Here is a 25,450-nt window from a genome sequence, read left to right as displayed (position 1 = left end):
GTGGATTTGGTATCAGGACAATGATGGGGGAAAGGGGTGTTCCGTGGCCACGAGCATGAGGTATGTTCTGCGTAAGGCCATGGCATTCACAGTGACCAACAAGGAGTTTGGTGGTAACAGGACAGGAACTGTGGAGAGGCAGTAAAGGAAGCGAGCAGTGTCTTGAACGTAAAGGATGTGACACCAATGTCTTGAATGTAAGATGGGAGGTACTGGCCAGCAAAGACAGAGGTTCATTCTGTGGAAGCATCGTACCCAGCCACAATGGGACAGTCAGTGACAGACATCTGAGGTTCGGTTTGTCGAGCTCGAGGAAATAGAAAAAAGGAAGGAGGGCTTGGGGTTGCTAATGTGAGGAGGGAGAGGGATCCTGGTATCACATTTTGGGATGGACCTAAAGGCCTTGAGAAGTATGCCTTACACCTTCACTAACCCATTCCCAATGCTCATCTTGCCTTTCCCCTTGTCTCTTCTTCCATACAACTTCTTCTCTGTCCAGATCATGCACTGTCTTCTCCCACCAATCTTCTTCTCTCCCCCTTTTCAACCCCTCTGCCTTCTCTCTCCTGTCCCTCTTAATCTTCATTGTTCTCTCGTTTTCCCGATCCTCCCCTCACTCCATCACCCTCTTTTTACCCTCTGTTGTAAATTCTGTACTTTTTCACCTTGTTGTGTGACAGCAAAGTCATCTGTCCAAAGACCCGACATCTTTCCCACTACCCCTTCTTGCCTTCTGCCCTACCCCCCTCCCCACTTCCCATCAGCTCAGATAACTGCTTTCAATAACCCAGTACCAATAACACCAGCCAACAGTGAAAATGTAAGTGAGATAAAATACACTACTGGCCATTAAAATTGCTACACCACGAAGATGATGTGCAACAGATGTGTAACTTAACTGACAGAAAGACGATACTGTGATATTCAAATGATTAGCTTTTCGGAGCACTCACACAAGGTTGGCCTGTGGCGACACCTACAACGTGCTGACATGAGGAAAGTTTCCAACTGATTTCTCATACACAAACAGCAGCTGACCGGCGTTGCCTGGTGAAACGTTGTTGTGATGCCTCGTGTAAGGAGGAGAAATGCGTACCATCATGTTTCCGACTTCGATGAAGTAAGCGTGTATTCACCATTGCCATACTGGCGTATCTCCCGGTGTGATGGTATGGGATGCCATTGGTTACACGTCTTGGTCACCTCTTGTTTGCATTGACGGCACTTTGAACAGTGGATGTTACATTTCAGATGTGTTACGACACACGGCTCTACCCTTCATTCAATCCCTGCAAAACCCTACGTTTCAGCAGGCCAATTCACAACAGCATGTTGTAGGTCCTGTACGGGCCTTTCTGGATACAGGAAATGTTCGACTGCTGCCCTGGCCAGCACACTCTCCAGATCTCTCACCAATTGAAAACATCTGTTCAATGGTGGCCGAACAACTGGCTTGTCACAATTCGCTGTCACTACTTTTGATGAACTGTGGTATCATGTTGAAGCTGCATGGGCAGCTGTACCTGTACATGTCATCCAAGCTCTGTTTGACGCAATGCCCAGGCGTATTAAGGCCGTTACTACGGCCAGAGGTGGTTGTTCTGGATACTGATTTCTCAGGATCTATGCAACAAAATTGCATGAAAATGTAATCACATGTCAGTGCTAGTATAATATATTGTGTCCAATGAATACCCATTTATTGTCTGCATTTCTTCTTGGTGTAGCAATTTTAATGGCCAGTAGAGTAAATGTTAGTTAACTATATCGACCACACTGATAACGAAAACGAGAATGGAATACATGAATTAGCTCTTGTTTCCAAGTTAAAGACAGGTGCATTTAATTATAATTAAATTTAATAGCATTCACTGCCAATCCCTTGCCATATAGGCTTTGAAATCCTGCTGATGACAGAGTCACGAAGTTTCAGGTAACAGCAACAACTGTGTGTATTTTGTTGCTTTAGCTCATACCAACAAGGGGAAGGGGAAGGGGAAGGGGAAGGGGAAGGGGAAGGGGAAGGGGCGGGCGAAGCACGTTTCATTTAATTATAGTTTTGGCCTGTAATAAGTTGTGTTCTGTTTGTATGCCAGAAAAACTTGTTACTGAAGTGTAGTTAGTGTGTGTTGTCATTGCAATTCCTGTGATTCAATATGCCTCGCAAATGTGTAAAGAGTGCTGACAGTTTTTGCTACATCTGCGGACAGGCTACATTGAAATCGCAAAGGAGGTCAATAATGTCATATATTAGTAAGGCATACAGACTGTACTTTGGCTGTGAAATTGGGGACCAGAACAAGAACTGGGCTCCTCATGTATGTTGCACATATTGTCCCAAGTCTGCAACTGTGGTTGAATCATAAAAGACCTTCATGGGCTTTGCTATACTCATGATCATGAGAAACTTCGAACCATGTGAATGATTGTAATTTTTGTATCACAACTCCATTAACATGATATTTCCAAGAAGAGAAAGTCTTCTCAACGTATCCTAACATACTGTTGACGCTGTGAGCACTGCCTCGTGGAGACGGACTGCCTGTTCCTGTCCCACTTGATGATGATGATGATGATGATGATGATGATAACGGCAGTACTGAACCTAGTGCTCCATCATCTACTTCAAAACCTAGTTCTTTAAACAGGGTGCATACGTGGATGAGGAAATAATAATAATAATAATAATAATAATAATAATAATAATAATAATAATACCTAGATTTTTCCCAGATTTCCCAGTTAAAAATTCTCTTTCTCCCAGGTGAAAACACACTTTTTTCATGTTAAGTGATAGTGTATTTTCCCCTGGAACCGCAAAACTTATCAATCCTTTGAATGGTTATGGATTTATACATGGGCGTAGAACTTCCCAGCACTTTAGAAAATGACACTCAGGGAAAAAGACATGTTTTGGAAAGATTTTTGATGTGCAACAAAATGTACCCTACGTATTTTCGTATTACGAAAGTATACATTAGAATTCCACCAAACACCATGTTACTTTCCAAATCATTGAAATCTAGATTTCGATCCGCTTTTGTAAGCCAGTCATAGCTCATGTCACGTAATCCCACCAGCAGATATTCAGAGTACAGGAAACGTGATTTGTCAGCCAACAGCAACATCACTGTTAAGTAGCATGAACACAAAAATAGGGAAAGTTAATAGTTTAAATTAACATACATAGTCTTGCTACAAGAAAAGCAAAGCTTTCACATATAATATTTGTCTCTAAGGTTAATACGCTGCAAGATGTAATGGAACTGGGAGAGGTGTTATTTTCTACCGGGTTTGTCGATACCAAATCTAATGAGGGAGGTTGTAAATGTTTTCTTATGTTTTTGTCAGAATATTTTTTGTGAATTGTAATTTGCCTTATTTTATGCTAATTTGCTTATATGTCCGAGAGTGACAGCATACTGATTAATATTGGTAGATGTGATGAATAATATCAAAGAGACTGGTTACAAGTGGAAGCTTGTGTGTTGTGTGAAATGTCTTTGACACTGGAGTCGTCTTTGACCATAGTCAGTCGGCAGTGAATGCTCGGTGTGTGATGGTGGAACAATGTACAGGTCCCCGTTATAATAATTTGCAAGTGACCAAAAAGGAAGCACTTTTTGGAAAAATGGTATTTGAAGCACCAAAAATGATGCAAACACACTGAACCAGGACATTTCCGCAGCCGACGAAACAGCATTATGGAATCATACTTTCACTAGACGACTGAAGCCAACACAAAAAAGTCAAATATCATCTTATAAACATCCACGGAACAGTGAGTACTGTCACAAAATATGCTAAATTCAAGTATATAAAAATAGTGAGCATATTTCAAAGAGAAGCTAGGCTTTTGCATATAATGTAGATCTTTTTTGCGTGTTATATTAAAAACAAAGATTCCAAGACTTACCAAGCGGGAAAGCGCCGGCAGACAGGCACAATGAACAAAACACACACACAGAATTCTGTGTGTGTGTTTGTGTTTGTTTGTGTGTTTTGTTCATTATGCCTGTCTGCTGGCGCTTTCCCGCTTGGTAAGTCTTGGAATCTTTGTTTTTAATATATTTTTCCCATGTGGAAGTTTCTTTCTATTTTACTTACATCATCATTAATTTTTTTGCGTGTTACACGCAAATGTGCCAGTAAAATTTTTAATAATTGAATAAAAGTCTGATCTTCAGGGTTTGAAATTCTTCGAAATGGCTAGTCATCAAATAGTTGATTTTTAAATGAGAGTCAAATGCTCTGGGATTTAAGAAATTCATAGTACATTCTTTCACACAGTTCAACTTACCTAAAAGGAAAGTTACTTTGAAAGTAATGCTTTTCAAAGCACCATTCGCAATATTTTCCTGCGACCTGTAAAAACAGTTCGTTTCAGCAGTTGCCACAGCGCAGATCAGAGGTGTCATTATGCTTGCGCAGCTACCATGATGTAGGTAGCCCGCATGTACATACGTGTAAAACATTAACAGACCATACATTACGTGATGAAAGAAACAAGACATCAGAGGATACTCCAAGGGCATCGGAATTTTGTGAACCATACTAAAATGCGTAATTCAGCTTAAAGTGTACATTTATGTGTCCAGATTCCCAATGAAGTAGGCCTCAACCTGATATAATGCTTTTCAGTGTTGTTTTTGGGATGTAAATTTTCTTGGAGCACCAGTACTGAATTATATAATGTTTGGTTCTTTATTATGCCATTCGTGCTAAAAGATGAAAATGTGCACTTGGAATGCAGCAAACAGTTCAAACTAGCCAGTACTGTGGGTTTAAACATTTAGTTTCAAATACACTGACTGCCTCTGTGGAAAAGGTTAATAAAAGTCAAGTTTCTTTGGCAACCAGACAAAAATTGCTTCATTGTTCTGGCGATTAATGCTTGACTGTCAGAAAGGTGGAAATAAAATAAAATCTGAAATTAATAACATATTTCAGCCTTCCATAATTATGTGAAAGTATTTTGATTCCCTTGATAGCTCCCGGCCACAGATATCTGTTTTGTTTTCATTTGACATGACAGTAAATGAAGGGGAAAACAGCAAAATCACTAAACGTGAACACGGGTCACATGGGGAATACCCACTATAACTCAGACTGCTCTGCACATCAGTCCCAGATCTACGATATTTGCGAACCGGGTCAATAGTAAAAAGAATCCAATTTTCAAATATATGTTCATCTTGTAGCGCACATATTTCTGGAAAGTCAGAACCATAAAACGTGTGTTCAAGGAAATGTAAGACATGTTACGAAGGTTAGAACTTAAACAGTAGCAACTATTTATTCACAACCGATGCAAAAAGAGTTACGTTTGCACCTGTTACTGTCTTTCAAAGTAGTCACCAGCACTGCGTAGAAAGCATTGCTAGTGATGTGGAAGGTGTAGTACAACGTTAGCAGAGCCTGTTCTGTTGATGGTGCAAATGGAGCCGTCTACTGCCTGTCGACTCACTGGAACAGTTCTGAAGTGAATGCCACAAAGTGGTTCCTTCATCTTTGGAATCAAATCAAAGTGACAAGAAATTAAATCCAGGGAGTGTGATGACTGGTACAGTACTTCCGAGTCCAATCGACTGTACAGAGCAGCCACAGCTTGCGCTGTATGCGCCCACACATTGTCGAGCAAAATGATGAGTGGGTTGCGCAAAAGTGTTGCCGCTTCTTTCGCAAAGCTGGTCACATGTGATGCTCCAAAGACAAACAGTAATACTGTGCATTGACAGTCTGCCGTAGAGGAACGTAATGCATTAGGATAACACCATCACAGTCGTACACGAGAATCACCATAACTTTAGACTGCTCCATTCGCACCATCAACAGAACAGTGTCTGCTAACGGTGTATTATGCCTTTCATATCGTTCCCAATGGGTTCTACACAGTGTTGGTGACTACTTTGAAGGACAGTAACAGGTGCAAGCATGTAACTTTTTTGCATCGGTTGTGAATAAACAGTTGCCACTATTTAAGCTCCAACTGTAGAATTATGTCTTATGTGTGCAGTGCAATGTCTCTTCATACAACATTCTTCTGTCACGCGTCACTGTATTTCGCTCTGTGAAATTAAAATGTGTATATTTTGTAATGGATGCCATCAAACTATATTCAGGACAGTGGAAATTGCAATGTCATGTGGTGCCTCTCATGCTCCCCCCCCCCCCCCTCTTTTTTTAACATCTCGCAATTAATAGTGTATGGGATTATTTGTAATCAGGAGATCAAGAACTCTTCAGAAAAGTTGCACTCTTTATTGCCTACTAGCTAATAACTTGCTGTTTTGTGTGACATAACCAATAAAGACAAGAGACAAGGAAGAAGGTATATTTCTTCAATCCTTAGCTCCTAGCATTTTTTTTCTCTCTAATCTTGCTACAGCTTTACATGGCATGCTTTCCTTTCTGTGAAAGAATCTATTACCTCATCAAAGTTCATCAAAAGTTTTGCTACATGAAAAATCGAAATGTCGTTATCTAACACTGAAAAAGTTGTTAATACAAATAATACCCAAGACTGATGTGGTTTCTCGATCTGATTACGTTTATTTTGTCACTGTCTGCTAGATAAAACAAAATAGGCCTTTCTAATACTGCAACAATTTTGTAACACACACCAAATAAATGAAACTGTTTTGGCACAAATAGACATTTTTATAACACTACAGAATATAATTCATGAAGTACCAATATCAAATGCCTATTAGGCCTACTACAAGCAAAAAGCTTTATGTTAGGAAACAGTTTCACATTTCATTCATAGGCACCAGTTTCTCAAGCATAAGATCGAAAAGTAGTATTACAAACTTTTTATATAAATTTGGAATCAACTTATTCTTCCATAATTTGTGTGATGTCCCTGTTTCTTTTCCTCTAACAAACAATCTTGTCACCAAAAATTTTGTAGGTATTACTGCCATTTTCAAAATTTGTTTGCCGATTAACTTCACTAACCCTACCAGAACCACGGTTCAGTTATCCCACGACTATTCTCTGGTTATGAGTTTTTACATGTTCCTACAACAAGTTTTTCGCATTACTTCCAGAATAGAACATAAGCGGCTGCTAGCTAGCCAGGGACTGTACAACTGGGCCTTACTAGTGTAGGGATATGGCCAAAAATTTTCTGTAAAAATTTCATTTTCTTGGATACACCAAGAAGACAATACGTAATCTTTCTCGCCTGTTATTCCTGTTAGTCATTTATTTCCATTCTGGTGGTCTGAATCTACGGATTTCACTAGTAATTATAACAACGCTGATCATTCGCTAACCCAATCAACCACATAATCTGACAGCGATTGGCATTCATCCGTTCGGCTTTACTCCACTCAGCTCGTATAACCCCATCCCCTTTTGTCTGCACAAAGTTTATTTCTAGATGCGACGAGGATTCACCTCACAGAGACATCACATATACTACTCACGCATTCAAAAATCAACTTATGATTCATTCAAAGATCAACTTAAAATGTGTTTAAAAATGTTCAAAAGCAAACAGGGATGCGTTTCACAATAATATGAATAATCAATAGACCAACGTGCACTGGATGCTTGGCGCTTTGTAGAACAAGGTTTTTTTCCCCATGTATATGAAAAAATTTTCGCGGTAGCATCTAGCTGCTTGTTGTAATTGCTTGCACAGCCAACAGCCACATTCCTGTAGCCAGAAGCGTGAGAATCTACTACTCAAACACGACTTAACTGCGCATGCGCACGGGCCCACTCGTAACTGCTAAAACGACTAATGTAAACAGTTGTGACTTCATGCTCATGGGAGGCAATATGTTGTTATGAAGCATTGCATAGTCTTCCTATAGCCTCTGACACATTTTGTTGTTGGCAAACGCTTGCGTGAGCACTATGTGTCGTTGTATATGGCGCATTTCCTTTGAAATTTAATTTATTTTTGTTTTTTTTATCTCGTTTATGTTTTATTGTTGAAGTACTGTGCTGCACTAGCAGGATACAGTAATGTCCTTCGTTAGAGTATTGGTTCTTACCAGTCAAAATTACAAAAATTTAACTGAAAACTAAAAGAATGAAAAATTCCCGGAATTCTAAAAAATTTCCGGGTTTTTATTCGTTTTCTGCCGGATGAAAAAATTCCCAGGTTTTTCCCGGATCTCCAGGTTGTCCCGGATTGCATACACCCTGTTAAAAGACCCTTATTTTGTGTTTAAAAATGAGTGTACAAAAATTCATAAAATAACACAGTGTGAACTTAGAGACCTAGTGAGAGATCTGGTATTACGAAAAGGAAAACCTGAAGTGTTGGCATCATGATTACAACAACAGTGGAATTGTCTTGATAATACAGTAATGTGACTGAATTCTGAAACTGCACATGCCATTCCTACCATTTTTCTAAAACGAAAAGAACTTTGTATTTTGTAGTGGGACTAATGGCAGCTATGCACATTGACTATAATAGTTATCAGTGGGGCTAAGTGTGTGCTACTGCATAATGGCAACATCATTCTTACTGGGTATGCACCTTACATGGAGGGGGAAAAAATAAATAAATAAAATAAATAAAAATACGATAACATAAAACAATTGTTATTGTGATTGAACAATGCCAAGTTTAATTGGTAGATTTCAAGGAATTTGATAGTCATAGGCATATTACTTAGGATACAACATGGCACCTCCAAATTCTGTTGCTTCCTGTGCCTCTGGGATAACTGTGCCAAAGTATTTCATAATAAAAAATAAGACTGGCCACACTTCAATCACTTGAAGCAGGCTCTCACAATGTTACACTGGCAAATCCAAGAACTTTATTCTCCCTGTTCTTCATATAAAATTGGGCCTAATGAAAAACTTCATTGAGGCCATAGACAAAACTGGGGAAACATTTCTCTATTTTCAAGAGAAATTTCCACATCTTAGTGAGACAAAAACAAAAGAGGGGTTTTTTCATGGGACCCGAGATACAGAAACTGTGCACAGATAAGCATTTCAACACCATCCAGACAGGAGGTGAAAAGTTAGCTTGGGATCCCTTTGTTCAAGCAAACTTTCTAGGAAATAAGAGGGCAGAAAATTATAAGGATTTTGTGGCAAATCTTCTGCATTGCTACAAAAGACTGGGTTGCAACATGTCTTTAAATTTATATTTCAGATTCTTTCCTGGCAACTGTGGTACTGTAACCAATTATCACGAAGCAAATTTTGGATGTGGAGATAAGATACTAGGGAAAGTGGAGTGCATCAATGTTAGCCATTACTGCTGGACACTAATCAGGGAATCACAAGCAGAAAATTGCAAATGCCAGGCGAAATGATTGTGCTTTCAACGACCTCCCTCTGAGGGTTAACACCAAAGTAAATACATGCATATGCTTATTTAGGAAATAATGTAAAGCTATCATAACTTAAAAATTAAAGCTAATCTTGCATTTTCACTAACATTTTTGTTATCAGCACACCTGAAACATAAAGATTGGCTGCTTTCATGACAGTTTCAGATAAAAAGTAAAATGTTTTTGGCTATTGTAATCAGTCTTGCCTTGGTCAAGGGAGTGTGCGTTTGGGTTTCTGTGTGGTTGTGTATGTGAATGTGAGTACCATTGCTAGAGAGAGAGGTAAGGCTTGAAAGCTAGAATGAATTCTGTTATGTGTTACTGTTCTCCACACATTGATCTACTGCATGTGAGCAATTGCCTTTCCCTTACTTTACATTGTTATAAACTTAAGATGATTGAGGAAAACTTGTTGACATTCAGCCAAGTTGTTTTGTAATTTTACTGCGTACTTTTAAATATGGTGGAATCATTGCAACTAATCTGACACATGCATCATCACTCTCGTTAAACTTGCTAAGCAACTACAGAATAGAAACTGTCTTATAAAATGTTTACTAATCATTTAAGGATGCAGAGAAAAATATCAGTTCTCCTGGTTAATACAAATTCTTGTTTCACTTTCAATTATGGTTAGGTAGTTTATTGTTTGACTGTAGTCAGGCAGCTGGGCTCATGTCAGATAACTTAATTCCATATGGACAAACATATTAGATCTGTGCATCAAACAATGGAAACTCTAGGTAGGAATATCAACAACACAGGAAAAGTCATCTTACTACTTACTGTAAAGAAGACATGTCAAGTTGCACACAGACACAAGTGTGTGTATGTGTCTTAATTGTGCCTGTCTGCAACTTGGCATGTCTTCTTTATGGTAAGTACAGATCTTTAAATCATTTACAGTTTGTGGTAATGCTAGATGTACAATGTAAAATATTCGGAAATTCTCCAGATTTAAATTTTCTGCCACTGCATGAATGAAGAAAATTGAAGCTTTGTTCATTAGATACATAACCAAGATAATATTAACTAATGATTTTTCTTACTGTTTAGATGGGTATTACAATGCAGTACTTCTTTCATTGTCAGATCTGTATACCAGAATAGTGGAGGCACTGTCGAAATGTAATAACAATAGCACATAGTTTGGCTCAAATGGCTCTGAGCACTATGGGACTCAACTGCTGTGGTCATTAGTCACCTAGAACTTAGAACTACTTAAACCTAACTAACCTAAGGACATCACACACATCCATGCCCGAGGCACGATTCGAACCTGCGACCGTATCAGTCGCACGGTTCCGGACTGCGCACCTAGAACCGCGAGACCACCGCGGCCGGCAGCACATAGTTTAACAGACTGTAAGAACAAAAATGGATCCCTCTCAAACATTAACTACGTGGATGTAAAGGAGAGAAGGTAAAGCTGCCATAACCAATATGCCTAAAGTTAAAAAGCAATATGATTTTGTCTCATTTGTCGGCCTCATCACGGTAAAACATGTATTAAAAATTAACACAACCTAAGTTATAAGAACAGCCCCAATATAACAGCATTTTATTTATGTTTTTTTTCCAGTGCGTTTGGCTCTATTTTGATTATCAAAAATAGAAGTTACTCCTGCCATGATAAGTGGAACATCGTGGGAAAAGGAATAGCACAAAATAAATTTATACCATTTACACTCTTCACAGAACACACACAACTATTGAAATATTACTACCATATTAACAGAGTTTAAGTTTACAACATTCATGTCTAAAATTACCTCTCTGATAGTAAGCGTATGAGACATCATTTGAATATTAACTTGAGACTGACTCGTTGGCAAGTTCTCACTAGAACGTGACCTCACAAGTTGGCGGGAACTGCTCTGAACAGATTTACTTTTCAAAATCATTTCTGTCTTCAAAAATACTTTTGATATATATGCTGAACTAAGCCCTCGAACACCAAATGCTGTCCTTAACATTTTTGCAGGAGTCACCTATGTAAGACAAACAGAAAAAGCTGTGATTAAAATAAACGTACTTTTTTCACACATATTCTTTTATATAACATCATCTATACATGAAACTAACTAAATCACACTATAGTATGAGAAGCCATAGATGGCACTTGCATGTGTAAGTGCCGACTATATGAATTGACACTATTTAAACGCTGAAAGTGAAGAAATAATTTCGCAGAATTAACAATGCCACCATTTACGACAGAGAATACATTCATTTAATGAATCATGCTGGTAAAAATCTAGTTACTGTAGAATATGTAACATCCTATTCTAATTTGCTGGTTGATCATAATGGAAGTATAAAACAATAGAAGCAAGAACATTCCAGTAAATATGGGTCTGTCAACGAGACATTTGTGATATTACAAGCCATTACTGAAGTGTTGTCCTAGTTGGCACAAATGTATTTGAAATATAAACTTTTCGCATAAGTCCGGATCCAAGGGAACTAAAATTTCACCCATGATTGGGGAATGAGATACATGCACCATGGGGCACAAGCACATTTTGCTGCTGATATAAAACAATATCTAATGTGCCAATATACTTCTTTATGGACAAGTGCCTTTTCAGTTTGACGATAAGCTGTGAAAGGACTGTGATCCGGTGAATGACATTGTAAATGGAATTTTCTCTTTCAAGAGAATGGAACAGTATATAAGACAACACTTTACTGAAACCCTGCTTTTTGTTGTTCTTTTTATATGTGACTTGGGCTCGAACATGGGGGAGATGGGAAACTAAAAGAGATGTGATAACGTAAAAGCTAGTGCCACAAAGCCAAGTGGTTAACAGATGGTTCCAATATTTCTGCCCTGATCAAAAACGTGATGGAACTGCACTGATTCAAACAACAATAAACTTATAAAAAGATTTATTTGAATTATTGTAAAATTGTTCTATTGTGAAAATACTTGCAGTTACATTAAAGTTATATATTGTAACTGCAGGGAAAATCACTCTTCACTTATTTGTTGAAAGACATTTTACTTGTGCATAGGCTGCAGTTTTGTTTACAAATAATCGGTTTACATCATACCTAGCACTTAGGTTACTTTGCCCCTGGGGCATTATGAAACTACATCGCAGTAAAAAGTTATGTATATAGAATGGTATACACGGAACAAAAACTTCTCAAAATTTTAATTCAAACAGTCCCGAATGAACTACTACACTATATAGATCAATAGATCACATTACATGGCATACTTAAGCAATGAGACACTTGTCATTATCGTAGTACTTCCCCCTTTGTGGCACTGAAATCAGCCTATTTTTCCATAAAAAGGCAAAACAAACTAACGGTTCACTGTCACTCCCCCCCCCCCCCCCCCCCTCCGCCTTTCTTTGTTTTAAATATCTTTTCTGAGGATGGTTGTTTCTCATTGCACCTTTATCATGTTCCACTATTCTTATCCATTCTTTGAGCGTGTTCTATTTCTTCTATTTTTACTTCCACAGGTCACTGATTAAATTCTTCTCTTTCCTCAATAGCTACTGTCAAAGTCTAAATTATACTTGTGTACTAAATGCTGTCTGTTTAATGCAGCGTCATATGCCTGTCTCCTCTAATTACAGCATCCATCATTTTCCTGCAACAAACATGAAATTACGAATGCCTGCGATACCCTTTTCTTTCATTTTACTTCCCTCCATTTTCTAATCCTTTGTCTTTCCTTGCAACAAATAAAATGTGTGACTCCTAAGCGCATTTCCAACTTTTTGTGGCATAATGAATATTCTATTAAATTTCGGGCATGCAGCCATACAAATAAAATTTCTTCCACTGATATTTCAGCAGCATATTGTCTGGCCATCCTCAGAGTGTGGCGCAAGACTGAAGACAAGGTACCAAACTCGGCCTTATATGCTCCACTGTGGCAGTATGCGCCTGTGAGTCCAGATGCTAATCGGCAGCAAAGAGATACGCTTACACATGCGCCACCTGTGGTGAAGGCGTACAGACATTCGATTTGCTTATCGATGAATGTTCAGCAGTGATCACACCATGATGACTACTCTGTAGTTTAGTTACCGCAAGAGCTGGATTCCACGCTTTGTTCAAATTAAAACTGTTATCTCTATTTATTAACTTATTAGCTAATTCAATCTCAAGGAAACTAGAGAGATTAGATTAGCTAAAAATTTAATAAAGAGAGATAATGGTTTTAATTTGGTCAAAGCATGGAATCCAGCTCTTAGGATAATTAAACTGCATGAAGTCATCATTGTGTCATCTCCATTGAACATTCATTGATAAGCAAATCAAATGTCTGTACGTCTTCGCCACAGGCAGCACTTGTGTAAGTGTATCTCTTTGCTGCTGACCAGCGCCTGTGACTCGCAGGTGCACACTGCCCTGGTGGAGCATGTAAGACTGCGCTTGGCACCTTGTTGTCAGTCTTGTGAGTCGCTCTGAGGATGGCTGGATGATATGCTGTTGAAATATCAGTGGAAGAAATTTTATTTGCACGGCTGCACGCCCAAAATTAAATGGTTTGATTCCTATCACTGTTACAATGAATTACTTAGTTTTGAACACAGGATGTTCAGAATTCCTGTTACAAGCTTAAAGGACTTGTATAGAGGAATGAATAGCTAATATTCTGAATTGGAATCTATGTTCAGGAACATACAGTTTCTGTGCTACAAGCATGTGAAAACATGCTGGTAATGTGACCACTTTTAGGAGTAACTGATTAGGCGTGATTCAGTACATCGCTTGTTTTACAATTCCACTCATTAATAGCCCAAGAAATTGCTCATGGACTTGTTGATGGGTTCTCTTCAATGAGATGCAGTATTGCCTCTTATAATTCAAGTGTACAGCGTCTCCTTGGAGCAATACAATCGTGCCTGCTGGCACTGAAGGTACCCTTTCTTGAAGCCGTTGTGAAACTGTGGTGAAAAGTGTACGCAATGGAGGTGAATGTTGTGGAGAACGATATTGATAAAGGTAATGAGCAGCTCTCCCATTACCGTGAGCTTCGCCATTCAGAAAGATCATTTCAGTGTATTCTGGAAATGTGTACTGAACACTGTAACACTCACAGATGCGTCAATGAGGCTCAAACTAGGTCAGAGAGGGAGGATAGATGTCAACCAACACCAGCCAATCTGATGTGAACAACCTCCTCCCTCCGCCATGCCAACCGCGACCACCCAGCAAACATGTTTTCAAACAGCTGCAGCACACAGATACAGTATGTTTCCAGACTTGGGTTCCTTTTCAAAATATTATGTACTCACTCCCCTCTTTAAGTCCTAGAAGGTTGTAATCAGAATTTCCAAATACCTTATATTTCACTTTTAATGCTATACTCCGAAAGAAAGCAACTGTCAATCCAACAAGTTATTTTAGGAACAGTTCAACTGAGGAATAAACACTTGCTTCCCTTGATCTTTTAACTTAAAGACATTTTGCTCATCAAATGCTACCTCTTATCAGAAATTTACTACTGAAAGATGATGATCAAAAGGAAAGCAAAGAATCCTTCAGATACAAGAAAAATTACTGTACCGGTATGTGCTTGCAGAAATTCATAAATGCTGTTTCAATTCCATGCTTCAGTATCTGATTCATCCACTCAGAGTTTTGAGGAGCAGAGTATTTGTAGAAAAGCAGCAGAAGAGCCATTGCCACACGGTACAGCACTTTAATACCTTCATTTAAGAAACAATCCATTACACGCACCTAAAATTAAATTAAAAAAAAGTACATATATACATGGAAGATAATCAGTTTACAACCTGATAACTATTGCAAGAGTGTTTGAGAGTAATATTTTTAATTGCAGTTTCTAATTCAATAATGACATTTAGTTCAATAAAGAGCATTAAACAGTTAATCAAGTTACCAAGTGGTTGAATGGAATCCCCTGCAGTATCCACCACAACCAATTTGAATATATGCGTTCAGATTGTGCATCAGGGCAGTGTCGAGCAAGATGAACAGCAGCACTTTTCTGTCAAGCACGAAATATGTATTACTTGTATTATTAGTGCCAGTATTGTTACAACTAGAAAAGAACACACTATAAAAGCAATTATTTCAAAATATGACAAAATGCACATGACAACTACTCCAGTTACTTACTGAAACCATGAAGCATATGAAAAGCATCTTACACAGACCAAATTTTGATATTATATAACAGCAAACACAAAATCACTTGTAACAGGTATTCAAGTATACAGTCCTTTAACAGAAAAATTATTTTAGGGCTACGGACTCCCCCCCCCCCGGAAGATATTCAGGAAATTATTATCTTTGATCTTTATGAATACCAATGCTTACTAACTTTCATTAATCGTTATCATGCTGTCAGATCTCAGGAAATGGTGTGGAGGTACACTGTCTACTGCAGTCAAGATCAATTAAGCGTACAGTGGAGCATATACAGGGCGTACCAAAAGCAATCATCCAATTTAAAGAAATCATAACTATTATGTTATTTGAGATATGTGCATGAACAACGTACTGTTGGAAAGAGTAAACTCTCGAGTTTTGCATAGTTCCCGCTAGTTAGCAGCAATCTGTGTCTGCTTCAATTCTAGTAAAAACGGTGTTGGGACAACAGAAAGTGTTTTATGTTCTACATTTTGCGCAGTGCAGGTCACTAATAACAGTTCAGCGTGACTTTCATACTAGGTATGGTGTGAATCCTCATACAGCACAGAGTATTAGCGATGGTATGAGCAATTTCAAGAAACAGGTTGTTTGTGTGAAAACAAATTGCCAGTCCATCCTCGAGTGTCTGACACAGATGTCGAACGCATCTACCATATTTTCACAAAGAGTCTGCAGAAATCTGTTTGCCGTGCAGCTCAACATGCCCCTGACATCTGTCTGACGTGTGTTGCACCAGCGTTTACAGAAGACCATACAAAATTCAGCTACTGCGAGCTCTTTGTGAGGGTAAAAACAACCATGTGTGGAGTTCTGTAATTCTGTTCATGGTAATATGGAGGATGACAGTTTTCTTCCACACTTAGTGTTTAGTGATGAGGCGACATTCCATTTAAATGGAAAGGTGAACTGTCATAATGTGACAATCACATGTATGACAATCACATGTGTGACATTAGGAAAATTACAGCAGGAACTACTTGTAAGGTTCATCCCCACCAACTTTTGGAGTATCAGTTGCCTTATCTATTAATGAACTTGGAAAAAAAAGTCTAAAATTGTGATGAATATAGTGACATACTGATGAAGAACACAAAATCTGTGTTATACTTGTAACTTCAGTTGACTATCCTGAGAGAAATGTTAGATGTATGAGACTCTGTATAAGCATATTATTGCATATGTGAAGGACACACTGTGTCCAACCAAAACTAAGGATTTAAAAATGCCTATCATAACCCAAACTGTAAAACTGTTCTTGTTATAACATGAATTAATACCTCTTAACAGGACTCATGATAGTTGACATACATACAGCATAATGACTTTTTAATTCCTTTAAGTAACACCTAGTGATGTTCTTTAAGCAAAACCTTTCATTTGAATGTCTTTCCTATAACAGGACCATCTGTTATGAGATTCTATGATTGACTATACAAAAACATCATGATACATTGTGAAGCATGATACAGAGCTCAGCCACTGCCTCATATATCAAAACACGCAGTAGCTTACACTAGAACTACAGGTATTATTTGTAACACATACAATGTATTATTTCTCAGAAGACTTTAATCCAGCAGGTATCTTCCTATTGGCAGGCACTATATTATGTAAAGAGAAAAGATTAAGATAGGGTAGTTAACTAACTCTATATGGTCCTATTTTAAACAGTCAAATACTTGTAAGTTTTACAGTTTACATTACCATGCAACATGAAAGAATGACAAGGCTAACTTGGGTTATGTGACGGGCATTTCTAAATCTTCAGTTTTGGTTGGACACAGTGTGTCCATTACATGTGCGAAAATATGCTTACACAGAGTCACATACTGCTAACATTTCTTTCAGGATAGTCAACTGAAGTTACAAATATGACACAGATTTTGTATTCTTCATCAGTATGTCACCATATTCATCACGGTTTTTTAGACTTTCCCTGTAAGTTCATTAATAGATGAGGCAACTGATACTCCAAAAATCAGTGGGGATGAACTTTTCAACAACAAGTTCCTGCTGTGATTGATTTTCTCTGCAATGACAACTGATCTGTCTATAATTACTGTTACTGCACTTTGGTTCACACATAATCATCTGACACCTCTCTTCAGAGCCATCTACATAAACCCTTTCTATATCATCACATTCAGTCCCACAACTTTGTTGAAATTGCACTAAGCTCAACATCAATGGATTAATCCTTTTTCTAAATCTTTCCACCCACCGTGACCATTCCTGAAACCAAAAATTCTTGGTTTTGGGCACTCAAAGGTAAGTTTATTAGGAGCATTACAATAACATTCTTATAAGAAACATTCTTATAAGAAAATCATTCCAATCACTCACTCTCTCTCTCCACACACACACACACACACACACACACACACACACACACACACACACACACACACACACACACACAGACGTGCAGTTGATTCTGGCTCTCTGCGAACCCATGAAATAAATCATTAAGTAATGCTGCTACAGCTCAACTCAACGGCTGGAGGGAGGAATGACAACAGGTTTTGGCATAACCATTTGCATGCCCCCTCCCTCCGATTTGATGTTCTACCACCATTCTTCCTACTGACACACTGCTCTGTTCTTGTGCCAGATACATGGGCTGGCAGCACTTCTGCTGCCTCTCCACTTGCCCATGAAGTCAGTTTGTTGTTTAATCAGACTAATTCCAGGTTTCTAGGCCTTACTAAGGACGTAGCCATTATAAAAAAAAAATGATTGGTGTTTCTCTTCTTTGAATCTTGACAAAGTCTTTAATGACAAATGCCCAGAAGTTAGACACCTGTGTCAAAACCTCTGTGTTGTTATAACCCATTCCATGTACTTCCAACAGGCAATGCTCCACAACTGCTAACTTATTTGGCTGCTTCACTTTGGTTTGGTGTTCTCAGCAATGATCTTTGACAATATGCACTGGTTGACCTATATTCATATTGCCACACTGGCAAGATGTCTTATGTACCCCGGATTTCCGTAATCCGATGTCATTTTTGATACTACAAAGCAGTGCCTGTGTTTTAGCTGGTGGATGGAGGTCCATCTACACTTGGTTTTTCCAGGTAATATGTCCTACCGTTCCAGATAATGGGCTGCAAAAAGGAATAAATGCAGAGGCAGCATCTTCGTGAAGTCCCTCTTCTGTTTCTGCTTTTTGTGCAGTGGATATAAGATGTAGAAGACTCTGAATTTGCTACCTCCTGCAGCTGATCTTGCAGAACACCATCCTCAGATGTTCAAGTTCTTGGTTCATGCTTACATTTTCAATGCTTCGAGAACACCATTTCTCTGGACCTGGTGGTGGCAGGTGCCTGCTTGCGGGTGTAAGTCAGTGTGCTTACTCTTCCGGTGCAAGCAGTGGCTCGACGTGCTGTCCGCACTTCTTTATACCATCACATACAGGAAGATGAAAGAACATGTATCAGACATACAACCTTCAGGTGCTCCATGCAAGACTATCACCAACCTCAGAACCAAGCCAACTGGATGAGGATGGGATTTTGGTTCTTAAGAAAGAACTCAATTTTGCACCCACTCCTAAATCCACTCCTATCACAGGCTTAATCAAGACAGTGGAACAACAGGCAGCTGCAACACTTCAACCTGAACACGTATGTCATGAAACCTATCATGCTCTCACACAAACAAGAACTATTAAAAAGAACATCTCTAGCAGGTACACGAGGGGGAGGAGAAGGTGATTAGCGTTTAAAGTCCCATCAACAACGAGGTCAGATTAAGGAAAGAGAGGGAAAGAAATCAGTCTTGCCCTATCAAAGGAACCATCCCAGCATTTGCCTAAAGCGATTAAGGGAAAAACAGAAAACCTAAATCACAATGGACAGACGAATGTGAGTCCAGTGCATTAGCCACTGTGCCACCTCACTCGGTCTAGATGGTAGAAGGCACCATACGGAATCTAAGAGAACATCCAGGTATGGCTGTCTTACCAGTATATAAATGCAACACAATTGTGGTCCTATCTCACCACGACTTCAAGTAGACAGTGTGTACTGAAAGACTGATATTTATTTTACCACGAGGGTGGAGAGGCAGACCAAGGTGCTCCTCAAAGAATTCAGCTTGCCAGAGGAGGTTGTTAAGAAGCTACGACCGACTGCATCAGCTCCACCAAGACTTTAAGGACTGCTGAAAATTCGCTAAGATAGGGCGCCTTTGTGCCCCACTGTTAGCATCATTGGTGCCCCATTTACGCATTCACTAAGTACCTGAAGAATTAGTGTACCCCTTACACCATGAAGTGTTCACACCACATTCGCAAGTACATGGATTTTTCGGGACACCTTAACAACTTTTGAGTTTAAGGATACTGACTTCCCTGTGCCTTTTGACATTCTCTGTCTTTTTACTGGAATGGCTTTACAAGAAACCCTAGTTGTGGCCATTGCATTTTTTTCCTTTTGGGGTACATTATACAGAAAGATGGTATGTATTCTCCAGACACAAGAAGTGAAGATGGTCTTCCACCCACCAGTAGATATACTGGCATTGCTTGGTAATGTTAAACTCAACCATCGACTAAAGAAATCTAGGGTCCATCAAAAGCCTTGCCAATGTTGCAGCACACATGTACATCAGACGGTGTGTACTGGCTAAGATTGTTGCAGATAACATCAACAGTGCAATGGATTGCAGCAGCTTAACAAGTAGGCAGTTGCTAAGCATTACCATTCGGCAGTCCACATAATGGATACAATGATACTAAGATTCTGAGGTAGTCTTCTAACTTTTGGGAATGTGCCATTAAAAAACCTATCTATATTTGAGAAAGGGCACTGCTAATCAACTGTGATACATCCTTAGTGAGATCTGGGAATCCAGAATTAGCCTGATTAAGGAGATGTCAGGTGCAGACGGCAGGTAGAATGTGAGATTGGAGGTAGCGGGGGAAGAGATGATAGCAATACATAAGCACCAAGTGGCCAATTCATCAGCACACCAGGTGATGGCATCATAGCACCAGCCTAAATATTGTGACCACTGGACACTAACATGTGGCCATTCAACCGTGAACTATTTCATCAAGTAGTACAACGCAGGAACCTGAATAATCACCTCTACTTTCTTTTCTGCTATGCAAAAATGCAAACAGATTTAAGTACACTAAGGTAGGTAGACCTCTCTGGGGGACACCACCTTGAAGTAGCACTGTCCGTGCGGGTGGAGAGGCTTGTGTGTTCACATGAAGCTGAGAGCTATGCCATCTGTGGGAACCTTCGGTCAGTAAGGTCTTGGCCGATAGACCAGACTAAGTGTGGCTCACACCAACCTGTCATCCCACATCCATTCCTTGTCCTTTCTCAACTCTTCAATACCCAACCCAAGATGTGATGAGATCTGTGCCAAGGGGTGCGTAGCATATGGGGAGATATATCGTGAATAGAACCTCAGGGATACCAGGCGACCTCCCTGAGTGATTAGCCTTGTACTACTTGGGGTTTCCATGATATGGGCCCATTAGCTCCCCAACTCTCGTGGGACCAAAATGGACACTAATAAAGACAGCAATACTGAGGGGCAAATTGAGATCTCAGACATCCAAACATGGGGGTTGGAACTGATGGAATACATCCCCTCAGCTGAATAGAGGAACAGCCTGTTCCAGAAGTGGTAATGGTTACTGAGAAACTGGATCAGATTAAGACCAAAAACTTACCAGGTGCTCAGAGGAGGAAACTTCTTAGAGAACAAAAGCTAAAGGAAGGAAAAGAGTGGCTTCCTAAACAAAAGTGGAGGGAACCAAAAGGGCTTGAGCCCAAGACCTCCCACAATCCCCTTCCACATCAATGGAAGGCAGTAATAGAACAAGGGTGGAATCTAAAACTCCCACTTCTCAGGATAAGTGCATCCAGAAAAAGCTGAAGCAAGAAATACGAAACAGACCTATAGTACTGCAGTCTCCGTTTTTAGGATGGCGGTTATCCTGCAAGGCTATCTACTGGCCAAGATCACCTTGTAGCAGGAGCAGCTCGTGCAGATGGCTCTCTTTGAGGAGACTGGAGGGGGGGGGGGATGCTGCTTCAGGTCCCAAAACTCCTTAAGGATACCTCTCTGGAGACTCTGATTGAGAAAATAGAGTCTCAAAACCTGAAAGTCTTGACAGACGTACAAATAATCATTTTTATCTACCTCATTTACATAGATAACATGACAGAATATAATTCACAAAGTATCAATATCATCAGCCTATTATGCCTACTACAAGCAAAAAGTTTTATGTTAGCAAATAGTTTCACATTTCGTTCATATGCTCCAGTTTCTCAGGCATGAGTTAATTTTTTTTTTAATACAAATTTGGAATTGTCATATTCTTTTATATAATTTGTGTGATGTCCCTGTTTCTTCTTCTTCCTTGTTCTAACAAACAATCTTGTCATCACGAATTCTGTAACTATTTCTGCCATTGTCATAACTTATTCTCCAGTTAACTGCACTAACCCTGTCAGAATCATCAATTCAGTTATCTCGCATTTATTCTCCATTTTGGCATTATTACAAGCTCCAACAACAAGTTTTCCACTCTACTCCAAGAACAGAAATTAAGTGGCTGCTAACTGGGGACTGTACAACTGGCCCTTAGTAGTGTTGCAATCTAACAAACATTTTCTGTCAATTTTTTTTTTCCTGGGATACACTGAGAAGGTTATATATTACCTTTCTCATCTGTTATTCCTGTTAAGTCATTTATTTCCACTCTGATAGTCTGAATTTATGCATTTCACTAATAATTATAACAACACTGACCATTCGCACACTCAGTCAACCACATAAACAAACTGTAATTGGCATTCACTCATTCAGGTTTGTTCAGCTCAGCTCGTATAGCCCCATCCCCTTTTGTTTCTAGATGTGACGGGGATGGCCCTAGCAGAGATATCATGTACACTATGCACACATTAGAAAATTGACTTACGATTTGTTCAGAATCAAGATAGAATGTGCTATAAATGTTCAAAAACCAACAGGGATGCATTCCAAAATTATATGAATAATTAAAAACAAAGATTCCAAGACTTACCAAGTGGGAACGTGCCGGTAGATAGGCACAATAAATATAACACACAAACACACACACAGAATTTCTAGTTTTCGCAACCGACGGTTGCTTCTTCAGGAAAGAGGGAAGGAGAGGGAAAGACGAAAGGATGTGGGTTTTAAGGGAGAGGGTAAGGAGTCATTCCAATCCCGGGAGTGGAAAGACTTACCTTAGGGGGGGAAAAGGACAGGTACACACACACACACACACACACACACACACACACACACACACACACACACACACACACACACACACACACATCCATCTGCACATACACAGACACAAGCAGACATTTGTAAAGGCAAAGAGTTCGGGCAGAGATGTCAGTCGAGGTGAAAGTACAGAGGCAAAGAAGTTGTTGAAAGACAGGTGAGGTATGAGCGGCGGCAACTTGAAATTAGCGGAGTTTGAGGCATGGCGGATATCGAGAAGAGAGGATATACTGAAGGGCGAGTTCCCATCTCCGGAGTTCGGATAGGTTGGTGTTGGTGGGAAGTATATAGATAACCCGGACGATGTAACACTGTGCCAAGATGTGCTGGCCGGGCACCAAGGCATGTTTAGCCACAGGGTGATCCTCATTACCAACAAACACTGTCTGCCTGTGTCCATTCATGCGAATGGACAGTTTGTTGCTGGTCATTCCCACATAGAAAGCGTCACTGTGTAGGCAGGTCAGTTGGTAAATCACGTGGGTGCTTTCACACGTGGCTCTTCCTTTGATCGTGTACACCTTCAGAGTTACAAGACTGGAGTAGGTGGTGGTGGTGGGAGGGTGCATAGGACAGGTTTTACACCGGGGGCGGTTACAAGGGTAGGAGCCAGAGGGTAGGGAAGGTGGTTTGGGGATTTCATAGGGATGAACTAAGAGGTTACGAAGGTTAGGTGGACGGCGGAAAGACACTCTTGGTGGAGTGGGGAGGATTTCATGAAGGATGGATCTCATTTCGGGGCAGGATTTTAGGAAGTCATATCCCTGCTGGAGAGCCACATTCAGAGTCTGATCCAGTCCCGGGAAGCATCCTGTGACAAGTGGGGCACTTTTAGGGTTCTTCTGTGAGAGGTTCTGGGTTTGAGAATGATATTAAAGTAAAACTGAAATGATAGCACATGCTCAATGATTAGTGGGTATAAATTTTCAGAGTGGATATGAATCTCTAGGACTGTTCCCAAGAGACAGTAAAGGAAGTGTCCCAAGTTGCTGCTTTGTTTAATACAGTTTCTTTATTTCTGCATATAGCGTCAATTGGTAATTAAGATTTCCTGTATTTTCCATTCCTTGGCATACACATTACAGGTCTCTACTCCACTCTGGATTGTCATTCAAGCAGTTAAACAACAGGCAGGTCAGCAACATTCAGTTTCAGCTTAATTTGCAAGTTTACAGTTCCCTCGAGTAGTCTGTCCACGAGATGCTAAGTAGGTATGGGGAAAATAGCAGTACCACACTTTAGGAGTGTAAGGATCATCTGCAACATGGAGAAATCTTACCATTACGTAGGAATACTAGCAAATTGAATTCGAGTATGAAGGCGACTGTTCTCCCTAGATCCACATTACTAGCTTCATTGTGTTTCATACGTCCATTACTCCTTAATTTAGACACACCTTTCATCACTGCTTGTTGTAACTTCTTTATGATAAATAGGCGCTTTTTACATTATTATAAGACACCTCCCAAGAGTAGTTGCGATCGACAGCTGTGTTGCCTGATACACTGTTACCATTTCAATTTGGCGAGTACTACTGCAAATCTTATGGTAAATTTAAAGGCTCCTGCAGTACTCTGTAACACAGATTATGTTCTGTAACTATTATTTTCTTGTACAACAGGACAACAGGACAACTTGACACTCTGGCTCTCTTAGGCCAGTGGGTGTCCGTGTTCCCTGGTGGTTCATTGAAATTTTTGGAAAAACTTTTTATTTCTGAACTCCATTTTTGTCCCACGAAATAGTACGGCAATGTAAGTCAACTTAGAAAGAGTTTCACGTAAATGAGCAAGACTGATACAATTGAGGTGTGGTAGATGTCTCAGCAGCTAATGAAGGTTTTGTCTTGGCAAGCACTCACATTACTGGTGTGTAGCACAAGCCATGTCTAGTTTCCTTGTCTCTGTGACACACACACACTTAATGTTCCACACCCCAACCTAACAGTAAGCACTGAAATACACCCAGAGCTAATGGCTACAGAAGACTTGTGGCGTTGACCACATTAACTTTGGAAACCCCAAGGACCTAAAATCTAAACTCTGCCACCGAAAAGTAAGTGCTCATGAGTTATACATAGCTAGTGGAACGCTACAGACACGGCAAGCCTTAACCCAAATGGTATTACTTTGGGTACAAAATGAGTTAAATTTAGTGCTATTATATGTCTCCATGTATCACTCACCAACATGCTGCAGGTGACTGCTTGCCTTTCTTTATGGAATTTCTATAATAACAACATTTTTTTCTTTTACTTAAGACTATTTGATGTTCACATCAAAAGGAAAGTATCATTAAATACTGCTTGTTAATATTTAGAGAGCACAATAACATAAAATGTTTGGTAAATATGCTGAACATTAAGGCAACAAAGTGCAACCCAGTTATCTAGCTGTACTGTGCAATCTTCACTTTCAAATTTATCACATTTTTGGCCAGTTTTTGAGAAAGAAGACTGCAAAGCTGAATAAATCACTACACTACTATTTTTTTTAAAATAAGGGTGGGGTGGGGAGGAAATGTTGGTATCAAAAACATGAAAGTCCATTAAAGTATGAAGACGCTTCAATAAATTTATGGTTGTAAACATTATGAATGATAATCATCCAGTTCAGCCCTTTGTCTAAAATTACTTGCATGAAGTCTTTATTTCACATATTTAACCATTTACAAAATATCAGGGACATTTTACAACTGTA

The 25,450-nt window shown here is 39.5% G+C and overlaps 1 protein-coding gene across 7 annotated transcripts in view; it reads right to left on the bottom strand.

The window, feature by feature from the left end:
* The window catches only part of LOC126322600 (GTPase-activating protein skywalker), a 285,752-nt gene that overhangs the window by 40,438 nt on the left and 219,864 nt on the right, over positions 1-25,450 (bottom strand). For all 7 annotated transcript variants that reach the window (XM_049994506.1, XM_049994490.1, XM_049994473.1 and 4 more), the window contains exons 6-8: positions 15,190-15,297; positions 14,853-15,026; positions 11,087-11,305 (exon numbers count right to left, since the gene is read on the bottom strand). In XM_049994506.1, the coding sequence (XP_049850463.1) occupies positions 11,087-11,305; positions 14,853-15,026; positions 15,190-15,297 (501 nt within the window). The remainder of the gene's footprint in view (positions 1-11,086; positions 11,306-14,852; positions 15,027-15,189; positions 15,298-25,450) is intronic.

This window comes from Schistocerca gregaria, chromosome 2 (assembly GCF_023897955.1).
Source record: "Schistocerca gregaria isolate iqSchGreg1 chromosome 2, iqSchGreg1.2, whole genome shotgun sequence".
Classification (NCBI taxonomy): Eukaryota; Metazoa; Arthropoda; class Insecta; order Orthoptera; family Acrididae; genus Schistocerca; species Schistocerca gregaria.
This window is presented reverse-complemented; position numbering and strand designations above follow the sequence as displayed.